This window comes from Schistocerca americana, chromosome 3 (genome assembly GCF_021461395.2).
Source record: "Schistocerca americana isolate TAMUIC-IGC-003095 chromosome 3, iqSchAmer2.1, whole genome shotgun sequence".
Lineage (NCBI taxonomy): Eukaryota > Metazoa > Arthropoda > Insecta > Orthoptera > Acrididae > Schistocerca > Schistocerca americana.
The window spans coordinates 757,953,715-757,974,644 of NC_060121.1; the positions used below are offsets into that span (position 1 = coordinate 757,953,715).

Here is a 20,930-nt window from a genome sequence, read left to right on the forward strand (position 1 = left end):
GGTGAAGGATGTTGGTGGGTGCGCTCCTGACGGATTGCCACTATCACAGGGTTCCATTCTGTGCTTAGTTGGTACCCTTCTTCCCTGTTAACAAGGTTGTCATAAATCCTTATTTCTAGGGATTGTTTGATGATACTTTTCCATAAGCCAGATACTTGACACAGCACCCTCGTATTTTCGAAGTTGAAGGTGTGTTCTTCCTTTATACTGTGTTCTGCTATGGCTGATTTTTCTGTGTCCTAGTCGCACACATCTGATATGTTCTCCACAGCGTTTAGATATACAGCACTGTGTTTGTCCAATGTACTGTTTTTCGCGTTCACATGGGATGCTGTATATTCCTGGCATGTTAAGCTTCAGTGAGTCTTTGGCAGAACCTAGGAGCTCCCTCATCTTCGGTGGTGGCGGAGAGCGGTTTTGATATTGAGTTTGCCTAGAAGTTGCAAAATTTTGGCCAAGAGTAGACACTCATACGGAAGGCACGTGAGCTGTTTGTCTTCTTCTTCTTCTGGGGTTGCCACTGCTTCTTTCTTCCTTTTTGGCCCCCTGTTCATCTGTAGCCATTTTGACGGAAGATGTCCCACAAGTGTTGCAGCTTGGATGGTAGGATGTCTTTGTCGCAGATGGTGTCTGCCCTATGTACCAGGCTGGTCAGCACTGTCTTTGTGCTGGATGGCGGCAGCTTGTTGCCTGATGGTATAGGTTTGTGTGTGTCTTCTTCCTATGCACTGTATGGCCTACTGAACCATATGCCTTCCTCTTAATTAGTATGTCAAGGAAGGGGAGGCTTCCAGTTTTCTCTATTTCCAATGTAAATTTGATATTTAAATGGATGCTGTTGAAGCGCTCGAGAGACTCATCTAGCGCCTGTCTGCCATGCCCCTAAACGACAAAAGTGTCATTGACATAGCCGAAGAAGTACTTTGGTTTCTGTCTAGTGGTTTGAAGGGCCACTTCCTCAAAACGTTCCACATAGAGGTTTGCAATCGCCATGGCGGAACACAGCATAATGGAAGAACACACCTTCAACTTCGAAAACACGAATGTGCCATAACAAGCATCTGGCTTCTCAAAAAGTATCATCAAAGAATCCCTAGAAATAAGGATTCACGACAACCTTGTCAACAGGGAAGAAGGATACCAACTAAGTGAAGCATGGAACCCTGTGCGCCAACATCCTGCGCCACAGACGCAGACAGAATGCTCACACCAAGAGCAGAATACGGCCGCCAGGGGTGGCCGCTAACCCCACCACCGCGCGCCCACAGCCTGACCACCTCAGCCTCCCGACGACTAGTGGAGAAGGGAGAGTGCACGTATAATACCCCACTCTCTGCAAATCTCGTCACTTCACCAGAAGATGGAAGATGGGTAGTATGACACGTCCCAAAACGTCACAATATATCAATGCTACCACCCAGCTGGAGATCCGAGAAACCTTCGAAAGCCATAATGTTTTACTTGGATCGGTTGTTGTGTGTTACTTTGTTACTACACAATTGGCAATGAGTTTGGAACAGTTCCTGCATGTGCAGTCTTTAAGTGCGGTTTCATCAGGTTTAGTCATTATGGACACTGTGTTACTGGTCCTTACTGAACAGCTTACTTCAGCAGTGACCATTTTGTCAGCTTCCATTAACAGAAAGAGTGCCATTCCACCAGTCTATCCACTATCCACTAACTTTTCCTCCATATAATGATTCAGCCAAAGATTAGGAAGTTTACAAAAAAAAAAAAAAAAAAAAAAAAAAAAAAAAAAAAAAAAAAAAAAAAAAAAAAAAAAAAAAGTCAGACAGCATTTTTTGGCTTTTAGTGTGACAGACTCAGATTTCAGCAAGGCCTTATTCCTCTCGTGGATTGCCCTGTACAAGAAGCGGCAGCTCTTACTTTTGGTCACATGTGCAGTTTGTTGTACAACTATCATCGCAAATGTACACTTGTCATAGCAGTGCAGGTTGAATTCTACCGATACCATGAGAAAGCAAACAAGTCATACAGGGCCAGGGCAACAAAACTTCACAGCTTTAGCTGTAAGTGTCAGTTCATACCCATAATGACTCCTATGCAGACTCCATGGTGTGTGTCACAATTATCTGTTTAGCTCTGGACAAAGAAGTGCACCAGAAAGCTTTACTCTGCGAAAACCCCTGATGGCAGAAGTTTTGCGAATAGCATAATCTTCTGACGTTTCTCAGGCAGTAGGTGACAAAATTGAAGTGTGGGGTGATGTGGCAGCAGTGTCACAAGATGTGCCCACTAGGACAACAGATGGTTTACACAAAGAAGCTAAAGTGGTAGAGGTAAACGTCCAGGTCAAGTGCTGATCAGAATATGGCCAACCCAAGCAGCTGTGACGGCCACAGTGCCAGTGTCAGCATTCTCTGTTTCGGTATTGGCCTTTCTGTTTTGTCCAGCATGAATGTTCAGCATGCCCTAAGTGTTGGGCTACTTGTAATGCTTGCCAGAAGAGAGGCAACATGACCTCTGTGTGTTGTATGCCGAAGATTACTCAGGATAGGGACATAGGTGAAAACTGGGTGATCCCAATTCTTGTGACTTCTCCCAAGTTGTTTAACATGTTATGTTTTTTTTGCCAAGTGCCCTGGCTAAAGGTTGACACAGGTGCTCCAGTGACATTATTTAATTCTCAATCCTATGTTAGTTTAGACTTGCCTCTACTGACACCTGTCATGTGGAAGCTGGTCAGTTATAACAAACAGAACATTGTGCTGTTGGGGCCATTTATGACATTTGCCTCTAACAAATCAGTGGTTCTATCCATTATATTTTTGTTGATAGCAGATGTCGATGTTAAGAACTTTTTTGGGATCGACACATTTCAGGCATTTGGACTTTCTATCACTGACGCAATTCACCTTGTGTCTGATCAGGTAGCATATTTTCAATTGGAAAAATATTGTGAGGAGTTTTCGGACTTGTTTTTCGAAAGTATGGGGCGTACTACAAATTTTTCTGCTCATATTTCTTTGAAATCTATCGCCTGACCTTGTTTTTGTCGTGCATGTCCTATTCCTGTCACCCTGAAAGATCAAGTAAAAGCAGAATTGGACAGACTTCAATCTCTTATGGCAGTGTACCCAGTTTTGGCTAGTGATTGTTCATCTTTGCTGGTTGTAGTTTGGAAGGCATCGGGAGTACTTTGCCTCTGTGGCGACTTCAGTAAGACTTCCAACATGCAGTCAATCATGGATATGTATCCACTCCCATGACAGGAAGAACTGCTGGTAAAAATATCAGGTAGCCAGTACATTTCTAAAATTGATCTGTCTGAAGCATATCTGCAGATTCCTGCATATGAAGAGTCTCAGCGAGTTCTGGTTTTGAATACTCCTTTTGGTCTCTATCAATATTTGTGCCATCCATTTGGTGTGGCTAGCACCCCTGCTAGTTTCCAACGATTTTTATAGCAACTGACTATGCATATCCTGGGTTGTGTTAATTATCTGGATTATACTGTTGTCAGCGGATTCTCCATGGCCAATCATTTGAAAAATTTGCACACTTTGTTTTCTGTCTTACAGTCCGCAGGCTTATGGTGTAACCTCACAAACTCTCAAGTTTTCCTCCAACCCTCTATTGTTTATTTGGGATTCGAGGATTTGCGGGATGGGATTTGCCCTCTGCCAGACCGCATCCCCAATGTTAAGTTTATACCTCGCCCTTTGTCTGCAAAGGAACTTCAGGCCTTCCTAGGGACGATGGCCTACCGTCATAAATTCCTGCTGGGGGCAATAACATTGGCTCATCTGTTGCATGCCTTGTTATGTAGGAATGTACCTTTTTTACTGGAGCCTGGATTGGAGACATGCTTTTCAAATGTTGAAATCTAAACTATTCTCGGCCCCTTGTTTAGCTACGTTCTCTCAAGACAAGCACAAAGTTTTGACGACTAGTGTGTCACACTATGGGCTCAGCGCAGCCCTAGGACACCGATATGCTGATGGCTCTGAATGATCTGTTGTTTTCGCCTCTAAATCTCTCACTCTGGCATAGCAGCATTTCTATCAGGTGGAAAACGAGGCTGTTGCCATAGTCTATGCTCTGCAGAAATTTCATGCTTTTTTGCACGGCTCCAAGCTTCACATTATTACTGAACATAAATCCTTGGTTTCCTTGTTTAACCATCACCCTTCTGTGTCTGACAAGACAGCACACCACCTACAACGCAAGGCACTACAATTACAAAATCCCTTTTTGACCTACATCTAAACACGGTAAAGCCGACAACAGACATCTCCCAGGGTGTCTCTGTTCTTGTGGCCTGCTCCATGCCAGGTATGGGAACACATTCATGCAGATTTTGTAGGGCCTTTCTTGAATTCATAATGGCTCTTGGTTATGGATGCATTTACCCTGTTTTCTTACATTGTCCAATGTGTGGGTGTGCGTTCACATCAGCTGAGGTCACAATTTGTAAGGTTTTGAGGGTTTTTTCTATTGAGGGGTTGCATTGTACCTAAGTTTTCAATAATGGGCCCCTGTTCATTGCTCACACCTTTCAATTGTTTTGTTCCTGTCACTGCATTCATCACGTTACAGCTCAACCATTCTGCTCTGAATCAAATGGCGAGCTGGAGCAATGGTGCGTATATTCAAGACCCAAATGAAGAAGTTTATTGTGGCTTCTTCACAGGACGATGCCGTCTCCATTTTCTGAGCACCTATCACTTCACACCTATGGGAGAGCAGAGCTTGGCTGAGATGCTGCATGGCTGGCAGCCCTGCACACTATTCCAGCTTCTGTGATTTGCGCTCCACCTGCCACAGTAGGGTTCATATGGCCGCATTGCGCTGGGATCACCAGTGTTGGTGTCCGGGTTTGATCGCCTGCTGAAGTGGATACTGGTCACTGTTGTCTGCTGCCAGGGACACTCTCTCTGTGACGTCCGTAAGGCCGATTGACTAGTCGCGCACTACTTTGAACAGTTGTGCCCCCACTCGCTCCTGGAAGCTACCAGTTCATAGGTGCAGCCCGTCACCGCAGCCCATCCTGCCACCCTCCACCTCAAGCCCATTGTGGCCTGCTCTAGCGGTGTCCCCATCCCATTGAATGCCTCCTCTATGTGCAGCACCCACAGTTGACACTTCCCAGTGCTGGGTGCCGGTCCATCTCTGGCCTCGGGTCCATTGTCACAGCCTGCTATTCCAGATGATGATTATTAGTGTTTTAGGGCACACAACTGCGAGGTTATCAGCGCCCGGCCTGCTATTCCAGTCAGGCTGCCTCCACCATCCCGATCACCAACATCGCTCAGTAATTGTTGCCGGTGGGTCCAGCCCTGTCTCCTCCAGGGACCTGCCGGCAGATGACGATGTAAAGATGTGAATCACTCACATCAGTTGTTCTGTATATCACTTATGTTGAACCTTCTGTACGATTCCCCTCTCTTGTTACATGTGGAGTCATGAGAGGATTATTTCTGTTATTATTAAGAGGTGTATGAATAAAGCCATATTAGTGTTACTTGAATCAGTTTCGCATATTACTTCATTACTACAGTGACAGCCACTTATTTATTGGTCACCTATGCATAGCAGAGACAAAATGCTTACCCAACGTCAATTATTTTGGGCTGTTGTTCAGCATAAGAATTCTTCATAGTTCAGATGACTGACTTGAAAAATTTACATTCACATTGTAGTTTTGTTGGTACCTAGTTTTCACGGATCTTAATCTCAAAATAACCAAAAGGTTCACATTTTGTAAGCAGGCATAAGGTAATAATATAGGTTACGTTTTGCTCATATGGTGGGTATGGCACTGCTCTAAGGTCTCTATTGTGTTTGAATTTTCTGGTGCCATTGAGGAGACTACTGTGTAAACAAAACTCGATATACGCTGATGGAAATGGAAAGTATACACCCCACAGCTTATTACCATCTTTTGGATTTTAAGAACTGCATTTTATTGGCAAAACACTTAGAAGGCGCAACAAATCTACTAAAGAGACTGCCTACACAAAACTTATCAATCCTCTTCTGGAGTATAGCTGCACGATGTGGGATGCGCATCAAACAGGATTGATGGGGGATAATGAAAAAATTCATGAAAGACAGGGAAGTTTGCACTTTCATGAAATAGAGGAGAGAGTATTATAGATAAAACATCTGAATTGCAGTGGCAATCGTTAAAACCAAGACATTTTTGCTGTGGAGAGATTCTTACACAAAATTACAATTATCAACTGTCTCCTACAAAGGTTAAAATATGTTACTGACTCCCATCTATAAAGAGTGAACATTAATAAAACTGACAAACTGCAGGGACGTATTGATGACTGGAAATGGAGGAAAAAAAGGATCTACAAAGAACATGTGTCCTGAAATGCATTGTTGACATGGTAGATGGTGCTGATGAACAGATGTTCCTCTGACCATGTGCCATGTGTCCCTTGCGTTGCAGGCTGCATGATTGACACACAGTGTACTGGTATTCATGTCTGGAACAAGCCAAGATGGTGTTCGTGTACAGCCAAGCAGTAGGAAGCAGTTGAAAAGCAGCATGGCTATACCAAAACAACTACCCTCAGAGACATCAACCACATCACACACCATTTCAAGCCCTTTTTGCGGGTTTATGTGATCATGGGTCCTTCCAGACAGACGAATGAGCAAGGAGGTGGCTGACAGTGTGTACATCAGATTTGGAGGACCTGATATACGCAGCCTCTTCAACAGTGTGTTCCCAATGCTTGTGCTATTCGGTGAGAGACCGGAATGTGGAAAAGAGTGTAGCAATCCATGATGTGGTGTGTGAATGCTTGCACTGCATCTCATGGAGGCCACTTTAAACATCTCTTCTGATGTGGATGTGATGCAGCTCTGTACTGCATTCCAGCAAGATTTGTCATCACTGCATGCACACCGTCCATTTCAAGACAATGTTCATATGGCCTTTCGTCCTCCGTTTCCAGTCAGGAATCCGTTCCTGCAATTTGTTGTTTTTATTAATGCTCACCCTTTACAAGGAGAAATGACCAGCATTATACATTAAGAGAAATCACAGCATGTACAGGAAGACTTAGATGTACACTTTTTCCATGTGTTACTCAAGACCAGAAAGGTAGTGAAACAGCCTAAAAGTTGTTCTATGGACTCTCCGGCAAACACTTAAGTGTGGATTTCAAAGTAATTGTGTAGATGCAAACGGTCAAATCACTGATACAAGGGATGGACCTAAGAATATCTTTCTGACAGATAGCATGGATAGTTGACTGTAGTGCAATGACTGCAGAACAACTGGTGATAAGAAGGACTCAGGACAACAGTGGCCAAGAAGAGTAGATGTGGGTCCTCCCAAAAGGATCTTCATTCTCACTGCAGGTACGTCTCTATCATCATGGGACCTGGGTGCCCTGCCATTCCTTCTTAACTTTCTCCAACTTATCCCTCTCTCCTCACTACTGGTCCCGAAAGGCAAGTAGTATTTTACTTTTACATTTATATGTGTCTATCAGTGGTACTACATATGTCTCTTCCTGAATGTAAGTGATGGATAGCAATTCTGTCCCCTAATTTATTATTTTCTGCAGCCACGCTACAATATGCCCAACAGTTCTGTAGGCGTTTCAGGGCAGTCTGATCAAGCTATTACTTATGTTAAATGAGAGATATTGATCTGACATGAGGTAAAGGATCTAATTTTGTAATTTCCATACTGTTAGACATCTTACATTATGTTTGACAGCATCACAATGTTTAAAATAAATAGAAACCTAACTAAATGGTGGCTCCTATGGATTGAGTAATTGAATTGGTAGGTACTTCTCTTCCAACCACATATGAACTCATGTCATTTTGACTGATACAAACTACATCATATTTCAACCAATTAACACAACTCGTGGCAAGAGAGTGTTCCCCACATGTATTCAGCATTTGATGTGTGTTGCGAAAAAATGTATTTTCAGATTCCTGCACAAAATTCAATAATTTATGATTACAATAAAGAAAAGTAACACAATTTCAACAACATGAATTCCACATGTTTCTTTATTGTTTAATTCACACATCACCACTGATGGTGACATACAAAATAAAATTTTGCTGAAGCACTCAAAAAATATTAGCATTGCTATTTTTTGTATGAAACCAGGTACTATAATAAATACTTTCTGGACAGAGTTACCCTGAATCTTACTTGACAAAACAGGCAACAAATTTGTAGAACCTTCTACATATTTTTTTCCCAATACAGAATTTGTGCTCAAAATAGTTGCACCTTGAATGCATGGCACACTGATGGGAGGTGCACTGCAGCACATTTCTTAAATAAGTCGAACTGTAACACAAACTTAACAACACAAAAGATGAAACAAAAGTCAAGTAGTAAATAACAAAACACATGTAACAAAATACTGAGTAGCACCACACCATTGCACAGAAATAAAACGGTGCACTTATATTGATAACATGGCATGAAGACCACCACACAACAACATTTTGCTACAAGCTGTTATAGCAGCCTTAAGCAGCATTTCATTGTCAATTTAAACTTTCATACAACTGCATTATTTAAAAAATGACAGTGTCATGACAGTAAAAGAGTAGGAAGTATTAAGTGCACATATATAACATGCAATAATTTCGATAAAACGACAAATTATCAAACATAGTTTATAATTTCTTTTCAAATAACAATTCTGCAAGAGAAGTACATTTCATATAAGAATCTGAAATGTGCATGACAGAGGCATGGAATGTAGATGTCTATGTTTATACTTCCATTTTCATACAAAAATATTTCTTGTTACACACACACTCGCCATGTCACAGAACAAAAGTGTTTCCCTAAACACAAGCCAACTGTTATCTAGTCCTCATTCGTACAACTTTCCACGCATTGTCACCTCTTGACTGAAGATAATTAACCCTTTTCTTGCCCCACAGTAGCCAAAGGAAACCTATCACTACACATACTGCACTTTCTACATAGTAGCCATCCAACACTGTTTCACAAGAGCCTCCTTGGGAAATGCAAGCCTGAAACAGTAAAATAAAAAATTAGTATCAAATACAAAAATGGCTGATAACAGAGGGACAAATCATCATACTAAATATAATGTCAAAGAAGATTAGCAGATGTGCTTAACATTGATCTCCATGAACAACTGACTCTTATTTTTGAAATCGACAATGAGATAATGTTTCATATATTATTAAAAGGACAGAATGAATTAAGAAAACAGACAAGCAGATGAAAGCAGTGGCTACATACACTAATTCCACAATTAAAGAAAACCCAAAAAAGTTGACCGTAAAAATAAAGTGGTTGAGGTGACACATAATATGAGGGTGTGCAAAAAAAGACCAGAATTATTTATTTAGTGGAAAATACTGATCACCTTTATTCAAATTCCATTAAAGACTCTCAAACTAATTTCCCTTGGATCTAATACAACGATTCCAGCATTCAGTGCAATGTCCAAAACACTACCTGAAGCCCCTTTTTGACAGTCCGTTGAGTGCACACAAAATTTGATTGTTTAGCTCTCGATCAAGCTGAAAATAACAACCCCAAACATCTTTTTTCACTGCATGAATTAGATGGAAGTCACATGGTACTAGGTCTGGTGAATAACATGGATGGGGTATGACCTCAATGCCTCATTCATATTGTTTCTTGAGTCTTGATGGCACAATGAGCCAGTGCATTATCCATCCCAGTTGAGCAAGAGGTGGTCTTTCTGTTGCAGTTTTTCTTCTTATGGCTCCTTCAGTAAGCCACAACAGTAATTTCATAATAACAGTACGATGCTCATCCACCACATGATAGTACACAATGACTTGCATATTGAAGACAAGATGCATGACTTTTCAAGGACTTGGTTGAACTTTGGCCTTTTTAGTTCTTGGACTTCTGCCCAAAAAGTCTGGTTCTCATTGATTCCTTCCCTTCCATTGTCGATGTGCTGTTGCACGGTGAGCCTTCTGTTCATCACTGATTACTGGAGGCATCCACTTCGCTACAACTTTTCTATACCCTAGAACATTTCATACAATATTGCCATCTGATCCATAGAATATGTTCATAATCTCTGCAATCTTTGTTAACAATGAATGATGGTCTTCCTGTAACATGACATCAGTTGTGTTGACACTGATTTCAGTCTTCGAAGCTGAGGGCCTTCTGGGTTGTGGAACACTAGCAAGTCATTTTTACTCTCTCAAGACCGTTTATGCCACTCAAAAATTTGTGTTTTCCACATGGCTTGCGCTTTTTAGACTTGCTGCAACATTTCAAATGTTTGTGATGGAGTTTTGTCAAGAAGAACACAAAATCTAATTGACACATACTGCTGCAACTTGAGATCCATGTTGGGTACAGTAAACACGCCTGTATACTTTCCCTGCTTCCCTCCAACTGCATGCTGCCAGGTAACCTCTCTCGTACTGCCTACACCAATCTCAAGCGTGGGTGCATTAAAATTCAAAAAAATAATTCCGATCATTTTTGACACCCCCTCATAATAATAATAATAATAATAATAATAATAATAAGCTGATGCTTTGTTTGGGTGTATGAATTTCAAACTGAAGGAAAAAACCTAAGAAAAAAGGAAGCAGTATGGTGAACATATGAAGGAGTATTCGAGACAGGGCAAACTTTGGACAAAGCAAAATAAAAACAAAGCTTTAAATTATTTTAGATGGTCAAATTTGCTTATAACAACAACAACAACAGGAGAGGGGAAGCAAACTAGTCTACAAAATGGGATGTTAACTGGCAATGATGAAGACCAATACTGCAGAGTTGGCAGAACAGACATGGCAAAGAGGTCAGTGTCTCATCACTAGAGGTGCAGCTCAAATTCTTGTTCTGAAACTAGCACTCCAGTCCAAAACCTGGACTATGTCCGAAACTTGTGATAATCAAGTACCATGACATGTGGCAGGAAACAAACTATTAGCCCAAGCAGTAATCAATCCACAATTGTCAAAACCAGCACAACCAGACTATCAGATTCTGGGGTGTCTGGATGGACACACAAACAGCGGGATTCGGATTCCTCTAACCAACTTTTTCAACACCCTCAGGAAGGTTGTATGAACCAAAGCATACCCTAAATGAATAAAAAATATAAATATTGGCACTCCAAGAAACAAAACTGACTGACACAAAAATGTAATCGATTTTTGGAATTACACCCTTTTCAAAAGCAAAACAGACAAACAAAAACTGTAACCCACATTAGTTCTAGGGGTAGCTTTAGCATTCAAGAGAAGCATATCACCTACATAATGAATATGAAGCATGTCAGCAGCAGACTAATGACAATCAGCTTGAAGTGTGCAAAGAAAAGATATACACTAATCAAGGCCCACATGCCAAGCAATATTTAAAATAAAATCAACCACAAAAAGGTAGAGAAATCAAGAAACAATGGGAGACACTGGAAAAAATAGTATCTACAATTCCACAAAACCTTGTCAAAATGTGACTTGGCAATTTCAACGCACAGCTAGGCGAAGAAAGAAAGTACAAGAAAATGAGTAAAAAATTCCCAGCATATTTATGGACCAATCAGAATGGATGAAGAGTAGTTGAACTCTGCAAAATATTCAGCCTTAAAATCATGTCAATACACTTCAAAAAGAAACCATCAAAAGAGATGAAATGGAAGTCACCGAATTCACTCACCAGTGATTGCCAAATGTACCAATCTCTTGTTCAAACCAGGGAGAAATTATGAATATCCAGGGTGCAAAAATAGACTAAGACCATTTATCTGACAAGAAAAAAATTATGTTCAAAATCTTATGGAAAGGTGAACAGTATATAAAGCAAGATCTTATTTTGGTTCCCTTAATGAAGAATGTATATTTGAAAGCTGCTGTGTACAGTTGGCCTAACTGTAATTGTAATTTTAACTGTGTATAGCATTCCAGGCACAGATATAACAAAACACTTTTTGTCAAAATTACAGTATCGAACAACAAGAAAATTCATTGATATGATTCAAATATTGGGCTTTAGTGCTTATTTCACCAATTTTACTCAAGTAAACGAAATGACAGCAACATGTATATATAATATTTTAATCAATTATATTGAGACAAGTATTAATGAGACACTTGGTTTTGTTTAGATTTAGGGCTTTCTGATCACTGCACTCTGTTTATGGAGTTACCAAAAACAATGGAACCTTGCCCAAAAAAACTACACTGAACACCAGTCCAGGAAAAAAGAAAAAAAAGACTTATTCTATCATAGAATAAATAAGGTGGAGTGGGCTATAGATCATAGTATTTCATGTGCTGGATATTTTGCCACTTTCTCGGAAAACTTCCTACATGTTTTTAATAAAATTTTCCCCCTTACTATACATAATCAAAAGTAGGAAATAAAGTAAAGTGGATTACTGAAGGAACAAAAACCTCTAGCACAAGAAAAAGTCAGCTACATAGGGAACTGAAACATAACAAAAGTCCTGATTTTGTTACCTTTAAAAGATTACAAAAATATTTTTACAAAAGTTGTAAAAGCAGCAAAAGAACTGGGAAATAATAGATTTATTTTGGATAGTGAAAACAAATCAAAAGCATTGCGGTCATGATCAAAGCTGAAACAGGTGCCACAGCTAGAGGCCACGATATTTCTGAAAACAAGACAGTGGACAAAAGCATTGTAAACATTACTCAAATTCCTGAATTATTTAATGATTTTTTATAAATGTAAACAAATCAAACCATCAATGTAGAAAATTATCCAGATCAGGTAAATTTCCTTAACAGTGAGCAATTTGGCAGTGAACTTTTTAGTACATTTACCAAAACTACTGTAAAAGATATGGAAGATGTGATACTATCACTAGAAAGTAAAACATCAGCAGGATGGGATGGAATACCGCAAAAACTGTTAACAACAGCCTCTAAAATAATTTAACAGCCATTATCTGCAGTTAACGAGTCCCTTCAAGAAGGTTATTTTCCAGACACACTTAAGTATGCTGTAGTTAAGCCACTATTCAAAATACGCACAAAACATATGGGAAACTATCGCCCCATCTCTCTTCTTCCATCACTATCAAAAATATATGAAAAGGTAGTCACCACACAAATTCAAAATTTTATAGAAAAAAATAAAATAATCTCAAAAAATTGGTATGGATTTCAAAATGGCAAAACCACAGTATCTGGTATAAACATGGAAAGACTTAGTTAATGTAGTTTAAAACAAAAAAGGCAAAAGTAAATGATAGTCAGATCAGTCACAGAAACCAGGATTTTCAGGAAGCTAGCTGTGTGAAATTCTTAGGAATGCAACCGGATAAACATCTATTGCGGGATTCACATATACAGTACCTTGTAAATAAATTAAATAGCCTAGCATCTGCAATCAGGATATTGTACAATACTACCAGTATGGACATAAAAGAAGTTGTATATCATGGCTACTTCGAGTCAATAATAAGGTATGGAACTGTATTTTGAGGTAACTTAAACAATATGTGTCAAATACTTAAACTCCAGAAAATCATCATTAGAAATACGCACAATGTTGTGTGAGGAAAACCATGTCGCCCACTCCTAAAAAGTTTAAGTATATTAAGTGTTCCCTCACTATACATCTATGAGCTGATTATCTTTGTACATAGTAACCCTGATTTATTTGCAGCAAATCATTTTCAATATGATTACAACACCAGGAATCAAAATAATTTCATGGTCAAATTCCATAGTATATGGGTATGAAAATTTATAACAAAAGTGAAAGGAAGAGAATAGCTCTGCATAAATTTAGAAACACTGAAAAAAACCTTGTATGTGAAACTAGTGCAGAGATGTTATTATTCAGCAGCAGGATTCATGAATAACAACCTGAAAATTTGAGCAGGAGAAAGCAACTACTTAGGACCATTAATTTTTAAAAGTGTGTTAGTTTCTAAGAAAAATTATTAATTGCCTGATTAGTTAATTATCCAGTACAGTATATTACATTAATGAAAAAATAATTTAATTTGATAGATAAAAAAATCTACTCACCAAGTGGCGGCAGAACTCACACATAAAAGAAGGTTACAATTAGGCAAGTTTTCTGAGGTAGTGGCTCCTTCTTCAGGCAGAAGGGTTGAAGGGGAGGGAATAGGGGTGAAGGAAAACGACTAGAGAGGTCTACAAAAAGGGGTAGATTTTGAGAAAGTCAGCCAGAACTGCGGGTCAAGTAAGTCTCCCCTGACCTGAGGTTCTCGGTGACTTTCACGAAATCTACCCCTTTACCTCTCCAGTCCTTCTCTGCAATCCTTTTCAACTAATTTCTGGAGAAAATCATAAGAACATTGTGTGGAAATAATTCCCAGATCATAAAATTTCCCAAATAATGCTAGGGGGAGAGATGAGGTAAATTTCTTGGCATTTTCTGATGATTCTGCTATGCTTCCAGACAGTCTAACAAATGCAGTGATGCAAATCAATTTCTTTATGGAGTTAGCCAACAATGCAGTGACATAAACAATTCTCTAAAATTTTTATTTTTTATATATCTGGGAGAAATAGTCTACTATAAAAGGTTTAGAAAAATCTGCCATACAGGAAGATGGAAGGAGTTTATGATATCATAAAGAATGCTTACAACAAAAAATGCTTATTTAAGAACTCTAAATTAAAATAGTAACTAACACAGAATGACTATATGCCAAATATTCGATTCAGATGTTGGATAAACTAGAAGCATTAGAGAGAAGAATAATAAGAAAAATACTAGGTCCGATGAAAACGACAGACTCATGGAAATTAAGAAGTAATGCTGCAGTATATACTAGCAATAAGAAAGATGAGACTGATAATCTTGCTCATTTATATAGAATGGACAACAACAGTTTAAGTAAACAGATTCCCAAATATCTATGGCAAAAATAGTCAACTACAAGCTGGATTCAAGAAGTCAAGTAAGATTTACAAAGAAAGAACAGAAGAGAAGAAGAAACAACAGACAGGGACAGTTTTACAGTAAAGGAATTCTGAGGCATGAAAGAAAATAAAACAGATTCGAAATGACTGAGGAGAGGAATAAGCAACACAGTGAAAGAACGCAGGAATATTAAAAGAAGCAATGAGAGAATAACAATAGATGAAGAAATGCAATTGATTACTGATTCTTGGAAGGCCTATGTGAGAGGAAAAATAAATAATAGTAATAATTAATAATAATAATGTCAAAACAACAATGGCCAATAAAATTATCACTTAACAGGCAAAATAGAAAGAATTCATCTCCCTACCCATTGGCTGGTCTGCATCTCATGAGTTGATCTGGAGACTATCATTCCACTGGGCACATCTCATCTCTCCATGAAATCCTCCTAATTGCCTCCTAATTAACTGATGTTTATGGTGTTCTGAACAGACATTATAATCCTTCATTTTAATTCATAATTCTACAATCGTCATTCCTCTCTACTAAAAGACTACAATATAATCGACACTTGGCCAGCCTTTGAGTCCTCATAGCTTCATAAATCTATACTTGATTGCATAAGGAAACTCTCCATACTATCAGGAACAGTTTGCATTCAAAGAAATCTTGACAAATTTATATGGTATGAAGAATCATCTTTAAACAATGGAAAGTCCAGGACATAGTAACAACAATACGGAAATGATAGATTGCTACTCACCATATACAGGGATGTTGAGTTGCAGACAGAACAGCCTTTAGTACCCTGAGCCAATGACCATGTGTGTGTGTGAGTTGTTCTGGTATGAATGTGTGGGAGCTTTCTACTTCTACATCTACATGTGTACTCTGCAAATCACTATGAATGGCAGAGGATACGTTCCATTGCACAAGTTATTACAGTTTCTTCCCATTCCATTCACGTACGAAGTGTGGGAAGGATTGATATTTAAATGCCTCTAAGTGTGCTGTAATTAATATAATCTTGTCCTCAAAATCACAAGGGGAGTGATACACAGGGGGGTTTCAGTATATTCCTAGTCATCATCTAAAGATAGCTCTTGAAACTTCATAAGCAAGCATTCAAAGGGTAGTTTACACCTATCTTCAAGAGTCAATGAGTTCCGTTTCTTCAGCATCTCTGTAACACTCTTCTGCGCATCAAGCAAACCTGTGACCATTCGTGCTGCCCTCCTCCATAATAAGCAATATCCCCCCCTGTCAGTCATAGTTAGTATTGGTCCCACATATTTCAGCAATATCTTAGGATGGGTCGCACAATTGATCTGTAACAATCTCCTTTACAGACGGATTGCACATCCACAGTATTCTATCAATAAACCTAATTCACCCACCTGCCTTATCCATGACTGAGCCTATGTGATCATTCCATTTCATATCCCTACAAATGGTTACACCTACGTATTTGTACGAGTTGACTGAATTCAACGGCGACTCACTTATATCATACTCATAGGATAATATGTCTTTTTTCTGAATTCCGTAATTTTACATTTTTGAATATTTAAAGCAAGTAGCCAATCACTGCACCACTTTGAAATCTTATCAAGGTCTGTCTCAATATTTATGTTGCTTCTTTCAGATAGTATCGCACTACAGATAGCTTTGTCATCTGCAAAAGTCTTAAGTTTCTAACAATATTGTCCATTAAGGTCAATAATATACAAAATGAACAGCAAGGGGCCCAATGCACTTTCCTCGGGCACACTCAAAGTTACTTCTGCATCTGTTGATGACCCTCCATCCAGGATAAAACGCCTTGTCCTCCCTACCAAGAAATCCTCAGTCCAGTCACAAATTTTGCTAGATACTCCATACAATCATACTTTTGATAATAATGGTAGATGTGGTACTGAGTCAGGTGCTTTTTAGAAATCACGAAATACTGCATCTATTGGACTGCTTTGATCCAAAGCTTTCCGTATGTCATGTGTGAGTTGGACTTCATATAACTGATGTTTTCGGCATCCATGCTGACTGGCATGGAGGTGGGGTTTCTGTTTGAGATCCCTCATTATGTTTGACCTCAGAATATGTTCTAAGATTCCACAACAAATTGACGTCAAAGACAATGGACAGTGGTTTTGTGGATCACTTCTACTACCATTTGTGTGTGACCTGTGCTTTCTTCCACCTACTGGACATCATTTTCTGTTCAAGGACAAAAAAAGGGGGCCAACTCAACTGCGAATTCAGTATAGAATCTGATAAAAGGATTTGATCTGGCCCTTGAGCTTTGTTCAATTTTAATTATTTTAGCTGTTTCTCAACATGACTGAAACTGACACTTATTTCACTCATCATTTTAATAGTGTGATGATTAAATTGGGGGTAGTTCTCCTTTATTTTCCTCTGTAACGGAACAGAGTTAAGCATATCTGCTTTTCCTTTGCCACCCCCAATTTCAGTTTCTGTCTGCACCTTTGGTGCCATTAACAGCCTTTATATATGGCCACAATTACGTTGAGTTTCGTGGAAGATCATTTGGCAAAAATTCTGCAATGGGAGTGGTTGAAGACTCTACACATTGGTCTCGTGACAACCGAATGCGTTTCATTCAGTATCTCTCTATCCATAACCCGATGCTTTGTTTTAGACCTATTATGCAGCAGTCTCTGCTTATTCAGAAGTTTCTTGACAGTTAGTATATACCATGTATGGTCCCACCCATTATGAACTGTTCCACTGGGTATATATCTATCCAGTACACTGTCAACTATTAGTTTAAACTTGAGCTATAGCTCCTCTATATTCTCCTGTCCTGTGCTAAAAGTTTCAAGTTCCTCACTGAGATACTACAGTGGTGCTTTTTATCTAGTCTACTGAACATATATAACCTCCTACCTGTTGAAGTTGCCCTTTTTATTTTGGTATTCATTATCGCCACAAATGTTTCATGGTCACTGATACTAGTTTCGATGTGGACATCCTCATAGTGGTTAGGTCTATTTGTAGTCATTAGCTCTAACATAATTCCATCATCAGTGAGGTTCTGATCCACTTGTTCTAGGTAGTTTCCAAGAAGGCATTTAGTAATGTTTCAAAGGATGTCCTGTCACAGCCACCACTAACAAAACTGTAGCTTTCGCAATTGATTGTTAGGTGATTAAAATCTCCACTAATGATTACAGCACAGTTGGGGAACTTAGGTACAAATGAACTGAGCTTCTGTCTACTTAGTTGGCGACAGAAGGATCCAATTATCATTTTATGCTCTTCCTTGATACTGAGTCTTGCCCAAACAATCTCACATGCAGCTTTAATTTCTGTTTCAGTGGATATGAGTGTCTTGTCTACGGTGACAAATATGCCATCTCCATTTCCCAGTAACCTAACACTTAAATTTTCATCAAAAATCTCACTGCTACCAATTTTATGTTTTAACCAGCTCTCTGTACCTAGTTATGTTTGAGCTTCACTGCTTTTCAGGAGCATTTCAAACTCTGGCACTTTGTTGTGAAGGCTGGCACTTTGCTGTGAATGCTTTGGCAGTTAACTACTAAGTTTCAATACTCCTTCCTATGGAGGAGGGGGCATCCCTTTGGATCTCACACTGATATTTCTGAGTCTCCTACAGCTATTGTTACCTGGACTGGATGGAGAGTCATCTAATTTAAAAAGAAACCCTTTTGTGCACCCACCACACAGTCAGCTACTTGGGTATCAGCCTCTGATGTGTAGAGGATAGCAGACCCATTTAGGGGAACCCTAAAGTTCCCAATCCTATGGCACAAATCCAGGAAGTCACAGACTACCTTCTCACAGAAACTTCTCTGATTCAGTCCTTCTGATAACTGCAATATTTCTGGCATTCTTTCTCAATGTGCCTGCCACCAACTCATCGCCTCCTATATGTGGTGAGCAGCAATCTATCCTTTCCATATTAAGTATAATTTTTACTATCCAATCCACCAACTCCTAAACAGTGACGCAATAGTAGCAATGAACTTCCTCACACTGGCTGTATACACTAGTGGTATGTGTGTTTCCACATCTTGGTCACCTGTCCTATGGAAGTTGCTGATTGTCTCACAGGTGACGGCATAGCGTGTCCCAATCTGCTACACTAGGGGATGCCAGGCATTCCTAAACACTGACCTAATTGAAGCAGCCATATTGCCTCATTGCCATATTGTAGACACATGGTTGATGGTGTATGGAAGTTTGGGTCTGGCCATGAGGCATGCTCGGATAGCCTAGTGGTACAGCGACCGCTCACAATAAGTGGGAAATTGACTGATGTCTCATTTCCACTCCTTGGTCACTCTTCCAATAGCAGTTGCTGATGCCCAGCTGACTGACACACTGTGTCATGCTCACACATAAAAACAGTGTGTATCAGATGCTACTGCAACTTGGAATGCCAGGAATTGTCATCTAGGCCTCATTTAAGCATAACTCAAATAGCAGCAAGGCATACATAGCCTGGACTTCCTCTATAAGTACAGTCTATGCACACCTGTCACCACTTCTATCTACTGTGCCACCATGCTAACCACACTATTAACTACAGCCAGCAAGGTAGGAGTCACATTATATGAAACAACCTCTTCCGAGCATTTGAGTTACAATTCAACAAATTCATGGCAGAACATGTCACCGTATGATCTTACTGGTGTATAGGCAAACTCAATTTCCTTCTGCCTATACACAAGGTTGTCCTATGATGTAATGATATAGAAACTGCGCATTAAGTTGGTATTGAGTGAAGAGATAATAAGTGGTATGTATCTTTTACAAAGATGGCCATCCCACCTTTAATCTCTCCCCAAAGAGGTCATCATTTCTGTAGAGGCAGTCCTACTTAGTACAAAAGCATCAGGATTTCTGAAATGTGTTTTTTGATTAGAATGTTCCCTAGCTATAAGTTTTGAATTTTTTACGTATGTGATGAACACATTTATGTTCCTGTAATGCAATGGAGCCATTTTCTTGATACTGCTTTTTATTTTACTTACATATTGACCAAAATATTGATCTCTGAAGGTTGAAGATAAACTTAATATTATTTATTCTTTGCAGAGAAGTTGTAGTAACACTTACCAGACAACAATTTCACAAAGTTGGACATGAAATGTCTAAACAACATATGGTTGTCATTACAACTGCTGACTCTGCCCAACTCCTTCCAAATTTCCCAGCCTTACTCACTACACAAAACAGAGACTAACTGAATCAATCAGGGCGATCACACAAATCTATCAAACAAGGATATTGTCTGAGAAATAAGCTTATCCTACACTATGTTATGAATCATTAACACAAAACAATTTGTGAACCACTTTGCACCAAATTCTGTCAATAAAAATATTATTCTCAAAGTTCCCAGGTATATTTGAAAGACTTTAGAGCCAAGAATATTAATCCAATTTAGAAATCTTCGTATGAAACTATTCCTAGTCTAGTAGCATGTTAGGATAATCACACAAAAGGGAAAATTTAATTCACAATCTGTCAAATTCACTGAGAGGCAGGTGAGCAGCCAGCACCTGCTTTCCGGAGGCACAATTCCTTTCACTCTTTTGAAAAATCACCCATAAAATTGAAAACATACCTGCTTTTCTGCTTCAGAACTACAGTTATTGTCTTGGGCCATACTGCATGCCTTGTAAGTTAGTCCATCAACAAACCACAAAGCTACTGTTGCTGGCCAGTTTCCACCCAAATTTGCCACTGTATTAAGCAAGGTCATGTATGTTCCTCCAACAGCTGGATCACTTATACGTGCAAAGAATGCCATCACAGCAACAAACATGCTGTACAAAGCCACCTGCAAATTTTTTAATGGGATGGTAATAAAAATATTAGAAACAAAACAGTACTGAAAATTTAGGTGACTGACTTCCGTATGAAAATTACATTAACAATACAAGAAAATATGGCACTTATCCAATGAAGCACAGTCTGCTGAAAATCAGCAACTTTAAAAACACTGTGTGTGTGTGTGTGTGTGTGTGTGTGTGTGTGTGTGTGTGTGTGTTCACATACATAA

The 20,930-nt window shown here is 39.3% G+C and overlaps 1 protein-coding gene across 2 annotated transcripts in view; it reads right to left on the bottom strand.

The window, feature by feature from the left end:
- Positions 1-7,995: 7,995 nt before the first annotated feature.
- Positions 7,996-20,930, bottom strand: part of LOC124606834 (acetyl-coenzyme A transporter 1) — a 73,048-nt gene continuing 60,113 nt past the window's right edge. For both annotated transcript variants that reach the window (XM_047138910.1, XM_047138909.1), the window contains exons 8-9: positions 20,493-20,708; positions 7,996-9,003 (exon numbers count right to left, since the gene is read on the bottom strand). In XM_047138910.1, the coding sequence (XP_046994866.1) occupies positions 8,830-9,003; positions 20,493-20,708 (390 nt within the window). In that variant the 3' untranslated portion in view covers positions 7,996-8,829. The remainder of the gene's footprint in view (positions 9,004-20,492; positions 20,709-20,930) is intronic.